General features: G+C 35.4%; 1 protein-coding gene across 1 annotated transcript in view; it reads left to right on the top strand.

Moving 5' to 3' along the window:
• Positions 1-1,924: 1,924 nt before the first annotated feature.
• The window catches only part of ULK4 (unc-51 like kinase 4), a gene marked incomplete at both ends in the record, with an annotated part of 244,522 nt that continues 221,266 nt past the window's right edge, over positions 1,925-25,180 (top strand). Inside the window, 14 exons of the mRNA XM_082310398.1 lie at positions 1,925-2,062; positions 4,437-4,536; positions 7,504-7,643; positions 9,024-9,186; positions 11,901-12,002; positions 12,505-12,588; positions 13,458-13,533; positions 14,155-14,250; positions 17,288-17,412; positions 17,542-17,611; positions 20,082-20,181; positions 20,674-20,778; positions 22,823-22,883; positions 24,827-25,008. Of these exons, the coding sequence (XP_082166524.1) occupies positions 1,925-2,062; positions 4,437-4,536; positions 7,504-7,643; positions 9,024-9,186; positions 11,901-12,002; positions 12,505-12,588; positions 13,458-13,533; positions 14,155-14,250; positions 17,288-17,412; positions 17,542-17,611; positions 20,082-20,181; positions 20,674-20,778; positions 22,823-22,883; positions 24,827-25,008 (1,542 nt within the window). The remainder of the gene's footprint in view (positions 2,063-4,436; positions 4,537-7,503; positions 7,644-9,023; positions 9,187-11,900; positions 12,003-12,504; positions 12,589-13,457; positions 13,534-14,154; positions 14,251-17,287; positions 17,413-17,541; positions 17,612-20,081; positions 20,182-20,673; positions 20,779-22,822; positions 22,884-24,826; positions 25,009-25,180) is intronic.

Genomic DNA, 25,180 nt, shown 5'->3' on the forward strand with positions numbered 1-25,180 from the left:
ACGGAATGGTGTAATGATCTGCATGAATCGGAAGAGAGAGGTAGGGAAATGGAGACCCCCATCTGTTCTGATGCTATATCTTTGTGCGTTATTTTGCTATGTTTGGCAAACTGATCATTGTATAATTACCTTGTTCTCATAGATAACTGTAGGAAAAAAAGTCTTCCTTCTTATGTTATACTGGCTGTACCTAGTTGTTTGCTTAGTGCTAGGTAAAATCAAACTAATTTACAGTACTAATCTCAAGGCTTTTGAATTGAAATGGTGAAATTCTTTTGGGAAGAAAACTTCTGTCTTGGATAACTATCTTTGGTAAAGGAAATCCTGGAATCATGAGGTTCCTATGTATGTTGTAAATTCTGGAGTTGTATGGTGGCATCTGGCTGATGTTCTGGCAAGAACCAGTGTTTTACTGACAGACACTTTGGTGCTGCCCAATGCTTTGTTGTATTTTCACGTGCAGTCCTGTCTGGAAACTTGGGAATTCTCTAGTCTTCATTTTGGTCTTTGATTTGTCACTCTGGGAGCTTTGTGTCTCATGAAAGAGGTGAAGTGAAGTGCGGTTTGTGGTTTATGGTTAGGCATTTGGCAGCTTTACTGCTTAAACAGCCCTTCCTCTCCTTCCTTGCTGATCTTTCCTGTCGCTGCACTACCCTCTCCAATATGCTGCTCTCTATGGTTTTAGGATAACTAACTGGTCTTGGTGAAGAAAAAGCCAACACTTTTGTAAACAAAATGGAAGAAGTCATGTAGAGATGGGAGAGAGTATCTCCAAATGGCTTGGAACTAATTAAATTGGTAGTTGGAAGAACAGGGCATTGGATGTGAAGTTGGCCTGGAGCTGGAAGAACTTACTGCAAGGAGGTCACTGGGGACTAGTTAGCAATATATCCTATTTCTGGAGTATCCTGATATTGGGATTCTGTATGTCCATGCTCTTAACCCAGTGGAATAGCTGAGGAGCAGGATGGAAAGCTGGCACAGAACTTTTACTTCATGTATTACAGTTGCTTCAATATTTGCTGTCAGTTCTCCCATTGCTCCAAGTATTCTCTGAGAAAATAATTGTTGAACAAGAGAATTAACCAGATTTTATGAAAAGCATTTAAATATACAAATGCCACTTCCTGGGTTTGCAACAAATGACAATTATTTTGTTTGTTTCTGTAAGTAAATTAAAGCATATACAATTCTTGACAAAAATGATAGTTACAAATATAAATTAAATTCCTGTTGAACTCCCCGATACCCACAATATAACATTGGCCAACAAATTTACACAGCTTCTATCTGCAAGGAATTGTTTCTATCCATGAAAAATCCTTAATGCTGAGTCCTATAACTAGTAAAGCTACATTCAGCTTCGCATTGGTAAGAACACTAATAGTCACAAAGTCCTGTGTTTTTCAGTTACGCTGATTATATCAGTTATTTGGCAGGTTTAATTACATCGTGAAAAGTTGCAGGGGCACGTTTGCCTGAAGTGCCCTTGGGCAGAAATGGCAGAATCTTATTTGGCAAGGCTTTCAGTACAGAATATTTTCATTTGGACAGCAGTTTTATGTAGAACACACAATTTAAAGTTTGGTAGCATGATTTTTGTTTACAGATAAAATATTTAGAATTTGTAACTACTGGCTCTTTGTAACTTCTTGAATGTGTTAAGAGCTTTGGAAGTGGAAAATACTATCATCTGTTCAAAATTTTGATCACATTTCATGAGAGGAGGCCTTCTGTAAAGTAATTACGTTTGATCTTGCTGGAAGTGTATAATCCCTATTTTTAAGAATGGGGAGGATAAATCCTATACATCAATGACTATTAAATCTGAATTGTTCCCCCCCTTCCCCATTCTTTAAAGGTTTATTTGTTTATGAGACTAATACCATGATTCCAATCCATTGCCTGTAAAGCATCCTTAAGTATGGAGAACTTCATTCTGTATGAGGAGATCGGAAGAGGAAATAAGACAGTTGTTTATAAAGGAAGAAGAAAGGGGACGATTAATTTTGTTGCTGTTCTTTGCACTGATAAATGCAAAAGAGCTGAAATAACAAACTGGGTAAGTAATGTGTTTTTTCTGCTAAATCTGGGAAAACATACAGCTTACAAAATCCTTGTAGGACAGGTAATATAAAAGAAAAATACCATGTGCTTCTTTACATGGAGTTTGTCACCACTTAGATCAGCTTTTATATTCTTAGACTAGAGTCTTATTTTAATGTATTCATTTCTTCATCTGATTTTATTGTTGTTTAAATTGCATGCATAAACTCATGTTTATAGGCTTACTGTTTCTATGATATGTCAGAGAACTTGTAAAAACCGTTACTTGCAGGTAGTGGTTTGCTTTATTTTGTTATCAGTTGCACAAATCCAGTGGTAGTAATACCTTCCAGTAAATAATCAATTTCTTACTACCATAAAAAAATTATTTTTCATGAAGGAGTAGCATTTAAGGTAAATCAATTCTGGTTTGTAAAAGCTTGACAAAGTTTTTAAACATATAATACTTTCTGGAAAAGAAACTGTAACTGATTCAGTTAGACACATCAAATATTTCATTTTTCCAGTAAATAAATTTTGTTTCTGTGGTGGGTTGACCTTGGCTGGATGCCAGGTGCCCACCAAGCTGTTCTACCACTCCCCTTCCTCAGCTGGACAGGGGAGAGAAAGTATAATGAAAGGCTCGTGGGTCGAGATAAGGACAGGGAGAGATCACTCACCAATTACCATCACAGGCAAAACAGACTGGACTTGGGGAAATTAGTTTAATTTATTACCAATCAAGTCAGAGTAGGATAATGAGAAATAAAAACAATTCTTAAAAACACCTTCCCCCCACCCCTCCCTTCTTCCCAGGCTCAACTTCATTCCCGATTTTCTCTACCTCCTCCCCTCCAGTGGCGCAGGGGGACAGGGAATGGGGGTTGCGGTCAGTTCATCACACGTTGCCACTGCCGCTGCTTCCTCCTCAAGGGGAGGACTCCTCACACTCTTCCCCTGCTCCAGCATGGGGTCCCTCCCACAGGAGACAGTCGGCCATGAACTGCTCCAATGTGAGTCCTTCCCACGGGCTGCAGTTCTTCACGAACTGCTCCAGCGTGGGTCCTTTCCACGGGGTGCAGTCCTTCAGGAACAGACTGCTCCAGCGTGGGTCCCCCGCGGGGTCACAAGCCCTGCCAGCAAACCTGCTCCAGCGTGGGCTCCTCTCTCCATGGGGCCACAGGTCCTGCCAGGAGCCTGCTCCAGCATGGGCTTCCCACGGGGTCACAGCCTCCTTCAGGCACATCCACCTGCTCCAGCATGGGGTCCTCCACGGGCTGCAGGTGGATATCTGCTCCACTGTGGACCTCCATGGGCTGCAGGGGGACAGCCTGCCTCACCATGGTCTTCTCCAGGGGCTGCAGGGGAATCTCTGCTCCAGCGCCTGGAGCACCTCCTCCCCCTACTTCTTCACTGACCTTGGTGTCTGCAAAGTTGTTCCTCTCACATATTCTCACTCCTCTCTCTGGCTACAGTTGCTGTTGTGTAGCAACTTTTCCCCCTTCTTAAATATGTTATCACAGAGGCGCTACCACTGTCACTGATGGGCTCGGCCTTGGCCAGAGGTGGGTCCGTCTTGGAGCCGGCTGGCATTGGCTCTGTGGGACATAGGGGACTAGCTGCTTCTAGCAGCTTCTCACAGAAGCCACCCCTGTAGCCCCCCTGCTACCAAAACCTTGTCATGAAACGCAGTACAATTTCGTATTCCCTCGCATTGTTTCAATGATAATTTATTGGCTGATTAATGAATGTGCTCAATTTAAACATTTTGTTCTTAGAAGCATATTCATCTTAGAAAGCCTTTGGAGATACCTTACGTACCACTCTGACAAGATATGGAGGCTTCTGCAGAGATTAGGGCATGTAGGTGTGACAGAAATATAGATTTCCAGGGACCCTTGAATGATTGCTCTTGCCTGATAAGATTAAGAATGATGGAAACGTTTCTTTTTGCTGCTTCTTGTGTTCACCATACTGTCTCACACTTGTGTTCTCATTGAAAAAGAAAGTAGGAATGCAAATTTGGCTCCAAATTGTGATTGCCAGGGTTTTTTTGTTTTAGTGATGCAGGAAGGTTAAATAGTGCTTCTAATTTTGGGCTGGGGATCTTCCTCTTTTTTTTTTTTTTTTTTTTCCCCCTCCTATATTTTTAAAAACAGGTGAGTTGGGCAGGGTCTGTGAGGAAAGTTACCTTTCCTCAACATTCATGTAAAACTAAAATATTTAAATTGGAGAATAATTTTAATTTAATAATTTTAGTGCACTGGAAAAAGTAAGAGAACAAGTAGTTGATCTAGAGTAAAGTGGTATTGTCTCTTCCCCCTTGCTGTAAGTCCATATATATTGCTTTTTTTTTTTCCCAGTTAAGTATGTTAAAAACTTTGTTCTAGGTTCGTCTGACTCATGAAATTAGACACAAGAATATAGTGACATTTCATGAATGGTATGAAACAAGCAACCATCTCTGGCTTGTTGTGGAATTATGCACAGGTAAGATAAATTCAGAAGGTAAAAATTTATGGAATGAGTATTTGTAAGAGATTTCTTATAACAGTTTCTCCACAACAAATACTAATATCTTTGAAAAAGCTTAATAATTATCTGATTATTAACTTGAGAATCCTATTTATATATAAAAATGGTTTTGCTTTTAGAAACATTTTTAGAAATCATTTGAAGTCATATTTCTCTGCTTCACTGTATATGTATGTTAAATGTTAATTGATGTGGCATAATGTTGGTTTTTAAGAGCTGAAGAGTAGGGCTAATCAGGGGAACTTAAAAACAAATTGTGATTAGTTGGAGGGTAGCTAAGTAAAAATTACTTGAGAAAAGTTTTCTAAGGACTGTCAGCTTTGGTAATATACAAATGACTTAATATTGTTCAAATAAATTTTTAAATCAAAGGGCAATTCTGTAGCTAATAGTAAATGATGTAAGTTTTATTCCTGTTCAGTAGAAGTATTTTGACTTTTATGTTAAGAAGCTAATTTTGGAGCTCTGAGAACCCAAAACTGCATGAAGTGATTCACTGAGTTTTGATAGGTTCTCAAAAATCTATTAAAGAAATCTTTTAAAGCTTTCTCTAATTGTGATGACTGCATGTTTTAAACTCCAGATAGCGTGCTTTACTCCACATGGAAAGAAAAGAAGGCCAGTTGTGCAGTGATGCATGTTAAGATTTTGGTATCTGGAGTTTGTTTCATAGTAAAAGTTCATATTACACACAGCCTTTTTTTTCTGTCCAGAATTCTGTTTTAAAAATTACTGAAGAAGAGAAGCTACAAGTTCTGGAAAAAAACAAAATCAGGTCATTCTTTCAATGATTAAAAGTGAAGTTAATACTTCATATGGAGGCTTTGATCTATTTGCTTAGTCTAACTTATGGGCACGTATGTAAGTCATTAGACAGGCAGCCTTTTATTAAGTAAGGTTTGAACAATTAACATGTATTTTTACCTTGCAGTATTGCAGTTTGCTGCAAGGAGAGTGTCTTGAAGCTAACTTACTTATAAATAGAATAAGACATGGATTTCTTATTAATTTTGTAGAGCTTTGAAAACTGCTTTTGAAATATGGAAGATCTCTCTCACTTGTCTCAAAGTGACAAAGTGAGTTTCTGTTGTCAGATGCAGCATACTTCTGTGTTGCTTGTTTTGCCTTTTTTTTTTTGTGTGTGTGTATTTGGTCATATTATGGAATTATTCTATATGTAGTCCTCTAAATTACATTACAAAAAACAGTAATTAAACATGATGGAAAATCTTTACTATAGCTATGTAATATGGGCTTGGTTTTAAAGGATTGACTGATTTACTGAACAGCATAAAAAGGCCTAGAAAGACGAAAATTTTAAGATTGAGCAGTGTTGAATAATTTGAGGAATACTGTGGTGACGGACCTTTTAGTCTTGCTATTATCTGAAAGAAATTACTGAGCAAAGGGGAAAAAAGCTGAGGAAAATCTATTATGTGATTTGAAATAAAAGATGTAGTATCCTTTTCCATGAAAAGCCCTCCTAATCCCTGTTTTCGTTCAGGGATTTAAATTTGTGTCCTTTTTTTCTTTGTTAATCTCCATGATTTGGCTATGATATAAATAATAGATAACCCAGGAAACCCATAGATAATTCATGAAATACAAACTGTAGTCTCAGGGGACCAGGTTTGGTGCAGGACCAAGTGAGGTTGAGGAAAGGGTGTTTGGGAGAGATGGGAACGTGGAGTTTAGGATAGGAGAGTGAGACAGGAAGGAGGAGAAAGACTGAGTGGTGAGCTTGTGGGAAATGAGATTAGGAGAAGTCCAAGTCCTATGAACAGTTAGGACAGTAATGGCTCAAATGGGATGAGTCTGATGATGTACCTGAGAATTTGTGGGATGTGAGGAAGTAGGTGATAGGGGAGGAAAAGAGATTTTTGCAAGGACAGAGAAACAGTAACAATCAGTGGGGGAAAGCACAGAGAGTGAATGCGAAGCCCAAGGAAGGACACAGGTGATAGAGGATATATGTGAGGGATAATTAGAAGGCTTTGTCAGGGTAATCTAATCAGAAACAGAGGAAGGGTTGGTTGGAGTTTAGTGGAGAAAGGAGAGTGGTGATTTTGGAAGGACAGAGAAGGGCCTCATGTTAGGATGAGAAGTCCAGAGAGATACGAGTAGGACTTGCTCGGACAGGAAGCTGGGATTTGTGTGAGAAACCTGGAAAGTGAAAGTTTAGTCCTGGGTATTTTTGTTTGGTTTTGTTTTGTTTTTTAAAATTCTTTTTGCTTAAAAAAAAAAAAACAAACCAAAAACAAAAAAAACACCAAAAAAAACCCCCAAAAAAACAAAACCAGAGAGGAAAGGATGAAAATGAAAGAACTGGGGCACATGAGTCAAGAAAAGGACTGTACAGAAATACTATGTGTGAAGAACGAACAAAAGAATTTATCTGTTTTATGTTGTTGACCTTAGGACCCCAGAATGTAACTCAGTTTTAGTATTTCTGTTTCTGTGAATTCAGTGGAAAATTGCATGTCATTAGCTTTAGCACTTGTTCACAGAAGTTGATAGTCTGCTCTTGGTATTGTTTATTCTTTTAACTCATGCAGCAGGAATCTGGTTAAGGAATTTGAATAAACCCATTGGGTACTATTACATTGTGATGTGACACAGTTTCTGGGTTTCTTTTTTCCTTTGTGTTTCCTTTGTAAAGTAAATCAATATTAAAGTAATTTTGAAGTCACATACTCAATTCTAGTCCTAATTATATTTTTGTCACAGTATTGGAAATAGATTATTTTTTCTGTACATCTTGGATTTTGTAACTATTAGATAGTCTCAAGAAATATTTTTAATATCTACTGATAATGATTTTTGCTTGACATCTTTTGAAGAATCTTATATAACGTCCTTGGGAATTAGTTGTACAGCATCTTCTTTATATGCACTTGCTGACTATGTGTAAACATATTTCAGGTGGTTCTCTAGAATCTGTTATTGCTCAAGATGAACATCTACCTGAAAATGTAGTGAGAGAATTTGGCATTGATTTGATTACTGGTTTATACCATATTCATAAGCTTGGAATTATCTTTTGTGAACTGACGCCTGGAAAGGTAAGAAGGAGTATTATTTATAGGGGACACTGCATGTTACTTTGTATGCCATCAGCATTTAATTCATTACTTCTGTTTTACTGTTTGGAAGAGGCTTACCTCAGGCTGGAGGCTGGTTGAGCTTTATAATATATGTGAAGACAATGAGAGACAAGTCTATAGCTTGAATATTTTATGATCTAATTGATTTCTTTCCTTGATGTATATTTGATACAATGTGATTCTTTTTGATTTGGTGTACTGGTTTGAATTAATGGAGGTTTTTAGTTCTCTGTCCTCAGACATATAACTTCATTATTATACCTATTCTGTCATGCTACAGAATATCTTCAGGTCATAGAAAATGCTAATGAGGGAGTAAAGTTAACTAAACTTTCTTTGTTAATAACCTTCTCTATTGTTTCCAAATGGCATTTAAATTATTGTCTTACTCTTGCATAAAATTACAAATCTTTATGTAGTTTCTGATTTTGTGTATGTGTGTGTAATTTATGTATAGTTTTGTCAAAGTCCATGTTTTTTTTTAATTTATGTAGTAACCAGAATATTACTATAACCAAAAATTCTTGCTTAACAGTAATTTGTTTTGATCTTGATCTGTAAGTAATCAAGTTGCCCTTCTGTGAATTTTCTGTAAAATCTTGCACAATGGTACTCAGTTAGTTTCTGTCGTTCATGGGTCCAAAAGCACTAAAAAAATATGTGAATAAAGCATAATGGAGATGCCTGCCTATTCTTCCAAAGAAGAATGTAGCTGTAAAGTACTCCTTTGAACACAAAATACAGAGTGCTAAAGTAAGACTTCCCCGCCTGCCCCCCGCCATCTGACTGAACGGGCTGTTTCTCCAAACAACATTTTTGGGATTGTGAAGCTTCTAATTATGAGAATAAGCAGTGACAGCATGGAGAAAACCCTCATCATCATTGGACAAAATCTTTGGAATTTTTTGCTAAAAAAACTTCGAAAGATTCATTCTCCCCCCCCCCCCCCCCCCCCCCCCCCAAATGAAGCAGTTTTTTTTTACTATGCTTTTATTTTCCTATACGGTTTTACTCTACTTTTGCTTTCTTTTCTATACTAACATCATTGTTCATTGAGATTTAATAACAAGTAAACAAAAGTGTATGTTAAACCTCTTAAGGGTTCTGTTGTGAGATTCTGTAATTTTTTTGGTTATAAGAAAAAAGACAGTATTGGTGTTGACTTAACCAAAAACACTGAAAATTTTTTCTTTTATAGTCATCATCTCTATGTACTTAAATGGTTTGAGATTCTGATTTTTTTTTTAATAAATTATTTTATACTTTGTGTTGGAAATTTCAGCAGTAATCATTTTTAGTATATGATACTTGTATGTTGGATTATGTTTATTCTTCTAGATTCTGCTGGAAGGGCCTGGCACTTTGAAGTTCAGTAATTTTTGCTTGGCTAAAGTGGATGGTGAAAACTTGGAAGAATTTTTTGCCTTAGTTGGATCTGAAGAAGGTGAAGGAGATGTCAGTGAAAGCACTTCACAAAGATACCTGAAAAACAGATTTCGCGGTATGATATTTTTACTAGCCAGAATTAACTTATACCAAAGGGGCAGAGTGAAAGTTGGAAAAAGCCTTCATTTGAAGTAATTTGGAGAGAAGACCTTGAAATAAAATAGTTGTTTATCATTCTGTTGAGGCCGACTAAATTTCTAGAGAAACTGGAAAATTAATTCTTTGTTATCATTTGTAAAGATTAGTGTGTTTGCCTGTGTCTTTGCAATGGAAAGCATGATCTATACAATTTCTATAAGCAGCTTTAACATATCCTGTATATGGGGAATTTTTTAAGTAAGCTCAAAACCAAAATTTAGCTCCTAAGGAAGATTGTTTAGAGAGATCATAACTTACAGAAGGAACAACACCTGCAAGTGAGTAGAAAGGAAAGAAACTGTATTTACAAATATATGGTAATAATTCTAAGTTTCACAAAGCCAGTTTAACTAAGAGCTGGAAAAAATATACTTCTGTCTGTCATAAAATGTGTGACCTACTAACAATTCCTGACCTTTCCTGCTTTTTGTAAATAGACTCCAGATTATTTTCGGATTGAAACTTATATGTAGGTGGTTATACACTGTAGTATACTTGTATAACAAACTTTCAATGTAACGTGGAGGTGGCTTATTTTAAATTTATTTTTGGAGCTTGACATCAAATCCCTACAGTACAGTTTAATGTACAAACTGTCTGTCTATCCTGAGTATGTTTTCATTATTTTATAAACTGTTCTTGATTTTTTTTTTCGTTGTAGGAAAAAAAAAAAATCAAAATTTCAAGAATTAAAAAAACCCCAAGCCCAAAACAAAAAACAAACCCCCAAATCGTGTATATGAATGAGATCTGAAATGTTTCAAGGTAGCTAATTAATTAAAAATATTAATTCTTGGTTTGGATTTGCTGAGGAGGCTTAATTATTAATTGGTATTTGATGAAAACTATGGTGGGAAGAAAAATCCTGTGAAATACCTTTGGGCCTTGATGCATATCACATATCATCAACTAAGTACAAGTAGTAGAATGAGAAGACCACTAAAACTTTGGAAGTTCAGAGTTCAAACTGGACCTGGCTTTCCTAACTGATGAATTGTATTTCTGGTGTTTAGTTGATATAGGACAACGTATTTAAAAAAAAAAAAAAAAGTTTAAAGGAAGTACATAAAAAGAATCACTTTATTTATAACCTTTTGTGCTCCAGTTATAAACTAGTGATTGGAGAATGAAGAAATAACTGATACTGGAAGTATGATAAAGAAAAGAAGTGATTTCAAATTAATCCTGTTTTGTCTCAGAAATATTTAAGCTATGGAATTATTTGTGGACTTTTTAAAAGTCTGTGCTGCAGATGCTCTCGTCAGATCTTGGACTAAATTCCATTGACTTCATATTAAATGTATACTCAAAATTCAGTAAGTACTACACAGAACTGCTGCTTCTTTCATTGGAGACTTTGCACTGCTGTACTTTCATTGTCCTTTTTGATGCGAATGGTCCAAGTGATTTCTAGTTTGAGGCTCAACTGTTTCAGTACCTTTTACTTCAGAATGATCATTTGTTTTTAAAGTATGAGAAAGTTACTGTGCTTTAGTTTTGATAAGCAGATCCATACAAATACAGTAGGCTGCAAATACTATGTTATTATTTTTTTAATAAGAAAAATTCAGTAACTTGGTTTTAATCTTCCTAATCTTTTATTAGTCAGCATCTCAGAGCATCTCACAGACCTCCAAAATAATCATGTGTCATAGTAGTTACTGTTATCAGGAACAATGAAATTCTTGGCAATATTTTATGGGAACAAAGACAGCTTTCTTACTACTTTGCTGTCTCCTGCTGAAAGTCCATACTGGAAATACTAAGACCAAGACCAGACCTGTATTCAGGAAGAAATACAAATCTAATCTCTTTCCTGTTGCTTTTCAGAACAGCTGTTTTGATGTGTATGGTTAATGACCTTTTGTCACTTAAAAAAATAAAACCCAAGAACAAAAGAATCCAAAATAAACTTTTTAAAGGACTATGGAATTGACATTTTTGCTGAGTTTTTGTAATTTTTTAGAGATTATTGAGAACCACGTTAGTGTTTGGATGGGAACTACTGTAGAAATAGGGCCTGTATATTTCTTTTTCTATATCGAGACAAAGGGGGTTTGTGAATAACATGCTGTAATTTGATATGTGATGTTTTCATAGTGTTTTAGTGTGAAAATAGGTATAACTAGTTTATATCAGTGATCCAGCTGGCTAGCTACCTTGTTTTTTGCAACAGAGTTTTTTAATTTCATGAAGGTTTATGTTTTGGGATGGCTTTCTTAAAACAAACAAACAAACAAACCAAAACAAACCTAACAAACCTGATGTAACGCAATTATTTCTGTTACTTACATGAGAATTATGTTGGTTTACTGTTCTGCTCAATTTGCTTGGCTCTGGAATCTGTCAAGGTGTATCAAAACATACTTTGCATTAATCACTGTGTTAGAAAAGTATAGCACAAGCCAACTTGGTTAATAGAAGTGAAATAAACAACAAAATAAGAGTAGATAATCCTACATAATTCAGTAGAAGTATAGGAGAGAAATTCCTTTGAAACTACTTGCATTTGGTATCTCAGTTTTATACCAAGTGAAGATAATCCCAAGTGTGGAGACAAAGTTTGAGGTGTTGAACAGGATAAATGCTGAATGAATAATCAAAGTGCATTATACATACTGTATTTTGTAGGCTCTCCATTATACACAGCTCCAGAAGCCATAAAGGGAGAAGACTTCTCCAAAGCCAGTGATCTGTGGTCCTTGGGATGTTTACTTTATGAAATGTTCTCAGGTTGTAAGTTTGTGTATCTATTTAATATCTGTGATAATGGAAACATAGGTTGTGGTCCCAGTGTAAATTCTTGTTAACTTTCTAGTGAAGTTAAGACTTAGAAAAACTTAAGACAGGTTTTAAAGATTTCTTGAAGAGTATACTGAATGTACTTTGATAAACTCCACCTTTTTTTTTTTTTTTTTTTTTTTAAAATAACAAAGTGAAGTAATACTATTAAGTCCTTTTGACTATGAACTGAATGTTATGATACTAATCAACTTGTATTGCTTAAATTTGGTGCCTGTTCTGTCCTTGGTCTCTTTTGCTGTTTATTGTAGAAGAATTTAATCCAAGGTTTTGTGTTTAAATTGACAAGTGAACTTGATAAATAGAATTCAGGCTGAGAGTGTTTATTTCGTTGGATGTTTCCTTAGGAAAATGATCTCATCATATGTCATTGCACCTGACGGCCACTTTGAAGTTTGCATAATCTGTGAAATACACTTCTGTTTGTTTGTAGGAAGACCACCATTCTTCTCAGACAGCTTTTCTGAATTAATTGAAAAGATTCTATATGAAGATCCATTGCCACCTAGACCAGGGGGTAAAATTCTGTTATTGTTTAATTAATCAAATCAGAGTAATACAAAGTTAAAGTTTTGTTTTGCAGTATTTCTTCTGAGACTCATAGCAGGAATCGGTTAGCTGTCCGAAGTGAACACTAGCATTGCCTTCCTTTGATAAGAACTTTTTCTCTGTTAATGATGAAGGCTTATTTACCTGTTGACAGACAGGCATAGCATTTAGTGTTAAGAATTAAAAGTAAATCTGCGTTCTGGGATGGAATTTTTGATCTCAGTCATTCTGGGCATCAGTGGTATTCATGGAGACAGTTAAATATTACTGGCTTTTTTTCAGTCCATAATAGTGTAGTGAAAATGGTGACCTGTAGAATGAAAACTGTTGTTACTTGTTTCAATTCTAAGAGAGATTTTGTTTTCGAAGTGGATAAAGTTCATTTCATAGTTCTGAGCTCTCAGAGTCTTTCTCAGTCAAGTAAGAATTTTGGAAACCTCTTTTGTATAATAGGGTGCAACAATGGTCCTCTTAAAAATTATCATGGCTGGGGGAAATTTAATTTCAATTTAAGCAGATTTCAACTCCACTTTATTTCTTACTAATAGCTATATGATAATTAGAGGGTGCTTTTTTAATGTATAAATAATTTTAATTAGTGTGGAGATCGAGCATTGGTGTTTTGTTTGTTTTGGTTTTTTTTTTTTTTTTTTTTAGAATCCTTTGAAATACAAAGAGTGTATATTTAGGATTCTTCATACATTCAGATTTTTTCAGATGAAATTACTATTAAGTAAAACTTTTTTATCATGATCTGTAGATAATGATTTGATCTATATTGTGTGATGGTTGTTTTTGCTGCCCAATACTTATCTTCTCAAGTGCTTCTATTTACAGGTTCTGCTTTTTACAAACCTTCTGCTGAGTTAATTAGTTTGCTTGATGGCTTGCTTCAAAAGGATCCTCAGAAAAGGTAAAGTGTCTAATCCATGACAGTTGTTTACATGGTCTTTTTTCACCTCTGGAAAAAATAATTGCTATGATACTGTATGTATAGTAATTTGTAGAGCACAAAGAATGCAAAAATCATTTAATCCCTCATAAAAGAACAAATTGTGCTTTTTCTTATATGAAGATATACGGAATTAATGTTTTGACTAAGTATATCTTTGTATTTTTGTAGCTGGTGCTAAACTTTGTAACAAAAATGATGGACAATTTTAAAATTGGATGGCTTTGCTTTTCCAGAGCAATCTGTTTTACAAGGCTTTGATTTACAGCTGATGTAGTTATATTTTTAAATAACGTAAGATTATCAGTTATAGGATAGCTCAGATAATTTAAATGCTGGGTTTGGCTATGCAGTTTCCTTCATTCTTAGTCTCATACCTCTGTGTTGTGTGAATTATCCATTCTGATTTGAGGCAAAAAGTTTGTCCTGTAAGAAAACTTATTTGTTGACCAAATAAAAGTGAACAAAAGGATTAATTGCTCTGTGCTCTGTAGTGTCATGCGTTCAAAACCTAGTCTGGTATCTCTCTGTGGAGCTGTACTTTGCCACTGCTTTTTCAGTTTGTTTGTTGCTTTTCAAAAGGCTGAATTGGACAGACCTATTACAGCATCCATTCTGGAAAGGAGCCCTTAGCCATTGTGGTGGTAATTCTGCAGACAGCTGGGGGACAAGCTCAAGGTATGGAATGTTCGAGGAAGACTTCTTGTATAGTTAAATCTAAGGGAACAAATATTTATATATTTCTATTATGGTTTTCTGTAAACTTTCCTGCTTTTGAATTTTGGTTAGGGTTTTCATGTTGTTAACTAATTGATGAATGGAGTTTTACACCATTCAGTGAACAGTTTTGAATGCTTAGGAATTATCCTATTAGTGTATTACACTGTCTGTTTGCTTTCAACAGACTCCTTCCTCCTGGCTATAGAATGTGTTAAAATTTACTTCGGAACTAACTGCTCTCATTTTTATTTATTTGTTTATAGAACAATGATGCACAGTAATTTGACTTTTTTTTTTTTTTAAAGCTTTTGTAGAATCTTATAAATATGGGTCAATTTTATCTCTACTGAGATTTTTTTGTTTGTTTTTATGCATTAGGCTTAGAGCATCACAAAGCCTATCAGTACAGCATCTTAGATTTGTGGATCAGCCTTATATCCTTGCAAATGCAGCTGACCCATATTCTTTGCTTATGACATAAAGCATTAATCTAAGGGGTTTTTTTCTATATTTGTAAAACTCTACACTGCTATATATGCAGAAAACCTTTTGTGAATAATAGGTTCTGTGTATTAAAAAGTTAGGCCTCTTCAAAACTTCTGTTACCTTGCTTTTTTTTGTTTTTAATTTTGAATTAGGATATTTAGTGTTGATTTTTATGTTCTTTTGTTCTAAATATTTGAAATATACTTTAGGTTCTAATCTAGGGAACTAATGTGAAAATAGTTTTCTTTTAGAATGCTGAATGTTTTTGTATTCTATTTTAAAATTCTGTCTTGTGTTGTGTAATACCTATTTCTGATACCAGTGCTGCAGTACTTTTGTTATTAATATTTGGTCTAGTTTGAGATACAGCTCTTTGTCTTTTAATTTTGTTACTGCTTTCACCACCAAGGCAGGTAAAGAATCAAGATTTAAAGTTTATATCACAGAGTAAGAATTTATTCAAGGTTTTAACAAGACTTAATGTCAGCCTCCACCACAGTGCTCATCTTTGAGGAATTCTCAGAGAATCAGAAGAATCTTAATTTCCTACAAAATACTGGGCTATTTGAATTTACTTTTGAGGGTTTTCTAATGCTTCTGAAATATCTGCTGAGGTGTGCACTAATTGACAAATACGGCAAATATAGGACATGGGCTTGACATGCAGAAGCAGCTCAGTACTTTTTCTTTTCCAACTGTGAGGCCCATGTATCTGTTTTCTTCACAATGTGGGTTTGATTAATATTTGGTATTCTGGAGACCCTTCAGGAAGGTTATATGACCTACTTCCATGTGAATACTGTCACATGGAACATGTGAGTTCCATGTGAATACTGTCACATGGAACATGTGAGTTCTATGTGAATACTGTCACATGTCACACACTGACACTCTCTCCCACAGCATTCTCCTGGAGAAGCTGGCTGCTCACAGCTTGGATAAGTGCACTCTGCGCTGGTTAAAAACTGGCTGGACAGCTGAGCCCAAAGAGTGGTGGTGAATGGAGTCAAATCCAGCTGATGGCTGGTCACGAGCGGTGTTCCCCAGGGCTCAGTGTTGGGGCCGATCCTGTTCAACATCTTCATTGATGATCTGTATGAGGGGATCGAGTGCACCCTCAGTAAGTTTGCAGATGACACCAAGTTGGGTGGAAGTGTCGATCTGCTGGAGGGTAGGAAGGCCCTGCAGAGGGACCTGGACAGGCTGGATCGATGGGCCGGGGCCAACTGAATGAGGTTCAACAAGGCTCAGTGCTGGGTCCTGCACTTGGGTCACAACAACCCCATGCAATGCTACAGGCTTGGGGAAGAGTGGCTGGAGAGCTGCCTGGCAGAAAAGGACCTGGGGGTGTAGGTTGACAGCTGGCTGAATATGAGCCAGCAGTGTGCTCAGCTGGCCAAGAAGGCCAATGGCATCCTGGCTTGTATGAGAAACAGTGTGGCCAGCAGGACCGGGGAAGTGATCGTGCCTGTACTCAGCCCTGGTGAGGCCGCACCTCGAGTACTGTGTTCAGTTTTGGGCCCCTCACTACAAGAAGGACATTGAGGTGCTGGAGCGTGTCCAGAGAAGGGCCACTAAGTTGGTGAAGGGTCTAGAGCACAAGTCTTATGAGGGGCGGCTGAGGGAGCTGGGGTTGTTTAGTCTGGAGAAGAGGAGGCTGAGGGGAGACCTTATTGCTCTCTACAACTACCTGAAAGGAGGTTGTAGCGAGGTGGGGGTCGGTCTCTTCTCCCTAGTAACAAGCGATAGGACAAGAGGAAACGGCCTCAAGCTGCGCCCAGGGAAGTTTAGGTTGGATATTGGGAAAAACTTCTTCACCGAGAGGGTAGTCAGGCATTGGAACAGGCTGCCCAGGGAAGTGGTTGAGTCCCCATCCCTGGAGGTATTTAAAAGACGGGTAGACATGGTGCTTGAGAACATGGTTTAGTCGTGGACTTGGCAGTGATAGGTTAATGGTTGGGCTCGACGATCTTGAGGGTCTTTTCCAACCTTAACGATTCTATGATTCTATGAATAATAGAGGGGTATATTAAAAAAAAAAACAAACCCAAACCCAAAACCCAAAATCAATAAATTTGCAATTAAGTGTGACATGTAAATCATTAAGGAAAAAAATAGTGGGTTTTATTGATCTAAATTTAGGCTACAGACTTCATTATTAGAAGCATGTTTGTTCTGACTTTTTCCTGTGAAGATTGAATGGTCTTTAAAGCTTTTATATATTTCTTTATAGCTCTGGTATTATGAGGTAAGAATTTAGCTTTTCTAATTTCTTTCATGCAAGTTCTACTGAGGGAGCTAGAGAATTTTTAATATTTTTCAAGTCATTTACTGTAAACTTATTTTTCATCATTGCCGTTACTAGTATAAAAAGTATGTGTAGCACATATTACAATAGTATGCTCATCTAGAGAATGACAGCTAAATCGTATGCTAATAATTGCAAGAAGTAATGGATATGATCCCTCTTTTTTTTTTATCTGTGTAATTAATATCTTTTATTAAACAGCAGTGAAGACACAGAGTCCTCTGCGTCTCAGAGTGCCAAAGAGCCCGTGGATACTCATAAAAATCTAGCTAACCTGTCATCCTCAAGAGCAAATAATAAGCTGCCAAGCAATTCTTTCAAAATAGGTAATATTATTCAAGACGTTATTTTGAATTATTTTGTGTGCTGTGAATTTTGTCAATCTTACTAACGAGCTTATTCCCTCTGTTTTATTTTTAACTTCTTAATGCAAGTTCATGTTCTCTTTCCAGTAGAAACACAGACTGAATTGCACCCAAAAAGTGCAGTTGATGGTGAATCAAATGAATCACTATTTCTTCTCAGGTATGGAAACCTAAAGGACTATTAGAAAACCCTTGAAACTCTTTATGTTTTGGTTGTTCCCCTGTCGTTGTCCCCCCATCTCTTCAGACATTTTGTTGTTCTGTTTGTGACATTTTCTTAGTGTGTCTCCTTTTGAATTTTCTATCACCAGTTTAATATTAAGACACCTTTGAAGAGCCACTAAAGCAGTGTGTGCAGTTAAAGCAATGCTTTTGTGGCTTTATTACACTGTTTTTTGGAAGTAGGTTTTTTATTTCTTAGCTGTCCATCTAAACAGAAAAATTTATGTAGAACTTTCTTTCTTTCTTACTTCATACATATGAGAATATGCTTTGAATATGCTTACTTTAAATACACAAGAATAAGCATTCAGCTTATGATCCACTAATAAATTCTGCCTGCAGCTTTTCAGTAGAAGCTATTGGTAACAATCTACTAAGTACTACGTAGGTATTAAATAAAAAATAGTGATTGGTTTAACAGTGATTTGTTTTAGTTGAGGTCTGATTCTGAAGCTTTGTATTAGTTTTCAAGCCAAGAAGATTATCTAGTAAAATAGATTTTGTTCTTGTCCTCGTCAAGCAGAAGTATCCCAGTTTAAAATTAAAAACTCCTTCAAGCTCCTTGCGTAACCTGAAATAGTGCTATTGTGCATGATAGTGTGTCTACTTTTTCCAGTTATTTCAGTTGGTTTTAATAAAGTATTACTTCTCATCTCATTTACAACTTCTACCATCAGAGCTAAACCCATGCTATTAGTAATTTAAAATGGCATTTGCTGTTTGCTTTAGCAATGTGTTGAGAAGAAAGGCTGCAATGGCATTACAAACACTTGATATAACAACATGTAATGCAAATTATGTCAGGAATGAGAGCAGAAAAAAAATGGTATTTTTAAGAACAACGTATTTTATTTACAATAAGTACATTTATTTTAATACAAAATTTGAAATGTAATACAGAGGGTTTTTTTTTGTAATTTATTCTTTTCTGAAATTCTCTTTACTTGAATGATTTAATTTCTCAAAGCAACATGTGTTACCTGCTAAAGTTTTAAAACATTAAAGTGGAAAGAAGCGGCCAACCTGGCACTTGGCACCAGAATTTACTTAGCTGCTGAAGTGGTTAATCAGCTTTTGACAGCAGTAGCTTCTTCTACATGTGCAAAGGGACTAGATCTTATTAATTTCAACTAGCTCAATTCAATGATCACTAGTCTTGTTTTAAACTGAGAAACCAGCTGAGAACTGGAAAAGTAGGAAAGATTTTCTGTCTCTCAAACACATAAGAAAGCAAATTAGGTTTGGAAAAAAATATATTTAACAAATCTACTTGTTTTGAAGCATGTGGGAACCTAGAATAATTTGTTCAGCCTCCTAGCTAGAAATTATACTTTTTTTGGTTTAGGAAATAAGACTGCTTAAACTTCCAAGCAGATCCTGATATATTTTTTTACTGTAGGAATTAGGACATTTTATGTAGTTTTATCTAGCTAATAAAGAATATTTTGACGCCCCTTAAGTGTGCCTTTTAAATTTGCTTCTGTTGAAAATCGATAAAAGATGCCTTTTTAACAAAATAAGGATAAGGATGAGAACAACTCCTAGTCATTTGATCACTGATTTTCATGATTATCTTTAATTTTGTTTGGTGTTTGTATTTTTAATTTAGTTGCTTTTTTCTAATAAATAAAACTGATTTGCAGCTAAATGGGTAGCTTACTTTCTGCTAATCAAGAAAACACATTCATTTGATTAAATTAGTTTCCTGGCCTCCCAATTTTAATAATTCTAAAGTTGATTTTAAACACTTTGATTTAAATTAATGTATACTACAAAAAATAAGTTCACTAGCAGCTTCATGAAAATTGCAAATTTCTAGTGTTCTGGTCTCTCCTTTCTTCGTTTTCTAATTAGCAAATGAGATTTTAAAAAAAAAAAAAAAAAGAACTGAAAAGTAAACCCAATTCCTATCCATACATGACAATCAGGCAGTTTTTAATTCCCATTACCTAGCCAAGAGTTTGCAGTCAGAAGAGAATAACATGAAATAAATTGCAGGTTTTTGTCAAGTTAATTCTCTTCATATGTTGTTTGTTATTAGAAATTAAGATAATCATGTTTTAGCATCCAGTTTGGAGAACTGACTATGGGGGAGAAAATAGTCAAATTACATTCATTCAACTGAAAAAAAACAATCCAAAAACCCAACAAAAAAACCCACAAACCACCCAGTCCTTCCCATTTCTAACTGACAAACGAATCCTAACCTTGTTAGGACATATTTAAAGACAGGAAGTTCATGTTTACCTGATGGAGCAGGCATAGCATCATTTGTGTTTGTCAACTTTGAAAGTTTACTGTATGGTGTGAAAGTTTCAAAAGAACAACAAAAAAAGTAGTTTGCAGTCAAACTTAATCTGTGTTCTTTGTTCTTTTTCTTTTTTTTCCTTTTTTCTTTCTTGTTTAAGTTCTCGTCCCACTCCTAGAACTAGCACTGCACTAGAAGTAAGTGGTGCTACTACTGCCTCAATCCCAAATTCTCCACAAAGAGATTCATGCTTGAAAAAGGTGAGTATAAAAACAATATTAAGGGATGGTGGTATCTATAGTTAGAATTTTAGGCTAGAGTCTGTGGCAAAGTTGACTTTCTTCTCCATCCTGCCATAATTATAACAGGAAAGCAGTGCCTATAGTGTGCAAGTTACTTAAAAAAACAATTATTTGCAGAACTTCAGATGTAAGAGTTAAGCAAGATGCTTAGTGTCTTTTTTTTTTCCTCAGTGCATAAAAGAGATAATGCTATCTTCTCTCTTCTTAGTCTACTTTTTTAAACTTAGGTTGCAAGTTTTTTGGACCTGGTACTTTTTCTTCCAACATGTTTTTTTATCTTGATTTTTAGTTGGCACTATCTGCTACTATGTAATAAAAAGTAACTTAGAATGTGTTATTTATCTGGCCAAACTGTGTAGTATAATGTTGAAATGAAATATTTTGGGAATAAACATAAACTTTCTTTTTTTGTGCAAAACAGTTTTTTAAAAAACTTTGTTCTTGTTCTAGGCTAAAAATATGTGTTCAAGTCAGCAGGATATGGAGTCAACATTGAAAGAGCTCATTTACACGGAATCTGATCTTATCATAACACCAATCATTGACAATCCAAAGGTATAGCAAAATAAAATATAAGATTCAGGAACTTGTGGGTGAGGCTATCATTGCAGATAAATCTTTAATCAGGGTGAAACTCCTTTCCTGTATTTTATAATTCTCATTTTAAAGCAGTTCCACCCAGTCATCTGGCAAGCTCTCATGCAATTTTTTGGCAGTCTTTTATAATCCTATTGTGTTGCTAATTTGGAGAACTGAGTTATTTTGGGATTGAATACTAATATTAAATAATGTCTTACAAAACCAGAAACTACTAAATACTGTGTTCAGTGCTTTTGTAGATTTGTTTTCTGATAATTTGCTTTGATATCTATTACTTAAATGAACACATAACTGAGTGTGTTTTGGTATACTCAAAACAAGGCCACCTATGAAGCCTTCTAGATAAGGAGTTATACCTTTACAGTATAACTAAACTTTACATGTGATAATGTTTCTAATAAATAAGAACTTATTTTCTTTGGAAAAGAAGACCTGAAGTTACAAGAAATGTCTATCCACTTTCTGTCGTATGGATTCTAATGGGATAAGTTTGTGATGAGTCTCTTGAGCAGAGACTGACACTTGTTTGACAGCAAAGGGAACACCAAAAGAATCAGAGCTCTGCGCTGCAGTGACAACGTAATATGTGTGTATGGGTACATGTGTAGTATTGGTAGAAGGAGTGATAGGCAAGAGCCCCTTTAGTCTTCCTTTTATTTCTGTGCAAAAAAAGGAGTCATTTTATCAGCTTTACTCAGTAAGTGGCACATGCAGGGAATGCAACATTTTTCATTGGAGGTGAGCATCTAGCTCATTAAGAATGTCTTACAGCTTTTAGTTGCTCTATTGCTTCAGTATAACAATTTTTTGTTTGTTTTAATGGAATTCCTAACTCTCAAAAATTAAAAATCTTATACAGTTCGGTAAAGCAACTACCCACCAATACTGTTTTAATGTGTTTGGGGTGGGGGACATTGTTGCCCGCGAAAGGTAACGGGTGCATTTGAATGCCCCCTCTGTAAATTCTCAGTTCTGTCTCAGGACTCTGACACAAAGCCTTAGCTCTTCACTGCTTATCTTCTTACGACAAGTACAAGAGAGAAGATTCAGGGGAAGTGTACATACTAAGGGGCACATGGAGACTAATCTCCTTACCATGCAATGCCAGACTTGGAATTAATGCAAAATAGCCCACTCAATTGCAGGGACATGTAATCAGCGTCATTGCATACTTGGTGATCTTCAGACTAAAGGATGATACTGACACCTGGTAAAGCTGAAGAGCTTGCAATTTAATCTACTGGAAAGGGATTTACTAGATGCTGGCAGAATTTTAAAAGCTGAAATGTCAGCTTATATTGTAAAATTTCCCTGTGTTCTGCAGATCTGTGGAATTGAAGGCCTTTTTTAGAAAATAACTCTCTAGTTACACCTAGGCTTCGTCTGTCAAAAGCTAAATTCCGGTATACAGTTATGGTTTTTTTGTATGCTTTAGTTACTAAAAGTCACACTCAAATGCTCAGTCACTGGGCAGTCTTTCAATTTCATGATGTACCAGCAAATGATGTGTTGTGGGGAAAAAACCCCATACCTTGCAAATGATTAGTTGGTGATAACGTTACTTTTTATATTCTAGAATGATCTAGTGTGTATACATATGTATTTACTGTATGGCAATGAATTGCTAAAAAATTTCATGAGCTTTCAGCTGCATAGTTCCTTTCTGTAGCTTTTGAAACCCAAATGCAAGTATTTTTCCACATACAAGCGAGATAAAAATGTAAACTGAAAAAATCCTATCATTTTGTATTCCCATTAAAAAGATCACTTAAATGGAAATACTAACAATTTAATTATATTAAAAACATAGACTTAAATCTCAAATATCTGCTTGGAAGAAATACATACCAGAAAACAAAAGAAAATGCCTCAGTACTGAGTAGTGGTTTGTACACCCATCCTGTACAATTTTTTCATCTTTGTGTTTTCATGTTCAACTATTTAGAGATTTCCAGAAATGTATTAAAACTAGTTGTAATGTGTTTGGGTTTTTTTCCAGATCATGAAGCAAGTGCCAGTTAGATTTGACTTGAAAACTTTACATATACCAACATATTCAGGTATGGATCTGCTGAAGTTGTTAAAACTTAAGTTCTGCATATGGTGGCGCAACTCATTATCACAAGACCTGTACCCTCCCTTTGTAGATGATGAGCTGTCACAGTTGCAGAACTCATAACTTTTCTGAAACTGAAGTTGCATACGTAATGTTTTTAGCTAGACCAATTTTGAGTAGACTTTTAAGTGCTAACATTTATATGCTCTTCCTTTCTCTTCTGCCTTCTTCAGTTACAAGCCCATGGTCAAAAGCTTTTAAAATAAGACAGTCAACACTGTTTTAGTGTGGGGGGAAAACAGCATATTTTTTCCCTGTGTTATTTTTTTATAAACAACTGAGATATAACTGAAATATTCAACCAAACAGATTAAAATTTGACAAAGGTAGAGAGGCAAATGGAAACAGGATCTTAAAACTTGCGGTGTCAATCAGCTGTAATACTAGGCAGCCTTGCCAGTCCCACCTTTAATCAGGAAATGTTATGTGAATCACATCCCAAAAGATAGTGTGGAGTTGTTTGGGGTTTCGTTTTTTGTTGTTGTTGTTTTTACTGTCTAGAAAGGCTGCTCATTGTCATGAGTGCGGTGTTTCTTCCCCTGGAAAATTTTCTCTAGTCTATTTAAAGAAGTATTGTTACACTTTACTGTGCTTGAATAGGGTTGTCAGCCAGATATGTAGTCCTTCTAGAACTCGCATAGCACCTCTTCCTAGACATAAAAGTTCATTTTTTCTTTCAATAAAGTATGTATTTTGGAGAGTTAATTTATTGAAGAAATTTTATAGTTGAAAAGGAATGCAAAGTCCTCCAGCCTCCCAATCAAGATTGTAGTAACAGAAAATATTTTTAATTTGGCTAACATCCTAGGCAAAAATTATCAGATTTAAGTGCCTAAGAGGGTGGTATTTTAATTAATTGCATTTAAGTAGCTAAATTATCACACTGATGTTCTGATATGTTTAACTATTGTTGTCTGTATTTATTTAATATGGGACAGTGTTTTTTTGTGGTTGTAACACTTTCAGGGTTGTAGCTTTTTTTGGACAACTTTCTGATTGTTTTTGAAGATACTGAATTTGATGCTGCTTGTCAATAATGATTAAAGACAGTATGGAAATATTAAGATAAATACCTGAAATCCAAGCCTCTTTTCACCTTTATTAATGTAAATTATAATTGCCTTCATTAGTAGGTATAGTTACTTCAGTGTAAAATTGGAGTAAAAGACAGAAGATATGCTCTTAAATATTTTGTACTGCAGCATATCAGGATGGCAGATAAGTTATTAATAAATAACTAACCAAAACTGAGGGAATTTATGGCTGCTAGAGTGAAGTTATCCATTGAGCGTGATGAGGAAGTCTTTGAAAATTCGTGTACAGTGGTCAGTGAATTGAACCACAGGATTTATGTTAATTGTCCTAGTGACTTGACTTCTTTGTGTTTCTCCATCTATGTTCTGATACTACTAAAGCTTAACTAGATGGATACCTACCTATATGAATAACTATATGCATTTTCAGTTTATTGATTCTGAGGAGATTTTGCTGACTTTCATTAGTTTTTTGCCTCAAATTTACTCTAATGAAACTTTCTTATTAAGAATTAGTAATGATTAAGGACAACAACTACTACCTTTCCTAAATCTAATACCTACAAATGTTTACTTAAATGAAGTCCAAGGACTTAGCAGGGTTGCACTTTCAAAAATGTTTTGAGGCTTTTATTGCTACATTTTTATGCTTTGTTTCTCTTCTTGCTTCTTTTTGATTTCTATAATCTTCAAACATGAATTATAATATGTTTCTTTAATATTTTAAGTACTAAAATTATAATTAGATTCAAACTTTGGAACTTATTTATTCAAGTTGATGTTACTTTCTAGTGTGTTAAAGCAACATCAAAGATCCACTATCTTTAACTACTTGTTTACTTCTTATGGTTAGCTGAGAAGTTATCATCTATGAAAGACATGGACTGGAATGACTTCTTGCAACAAATATGTTCACTGCTTGATTCCACTGAGAAGAATACAGGAGCAGCACGTTCTAAACTGAACTTACTGTACTATCTGTGTACTGTGGCTGTCCACAAGGAAGTTGCAAGCAGGCTAATTAGCTCTCAGCTGGTAAATAATAAAGTTTTGAAGGAATCAGCATGGTTTGCATACTTGCCATTGTAGCAAAAATGAGCTGCTTTTAGTTATATTTCAAGAAATCATTGGTGTACTGACAAAAATAATATAGCAAATTAAGTACAAAATAATGAAAAACAAATTACTAACTTCCACGTCAGTTTTT

Source organism: Platalea leucorodia, assembly GCF_965183815.1.
Source record: "Platalea leucorodia genome assembly, chromosome: 1".
NCBI lineage: Eukaryota > Metazoa > Chordata > Aves > Pelecaniformes > Threskiornithidae > Platalea > Platalea leucorodia.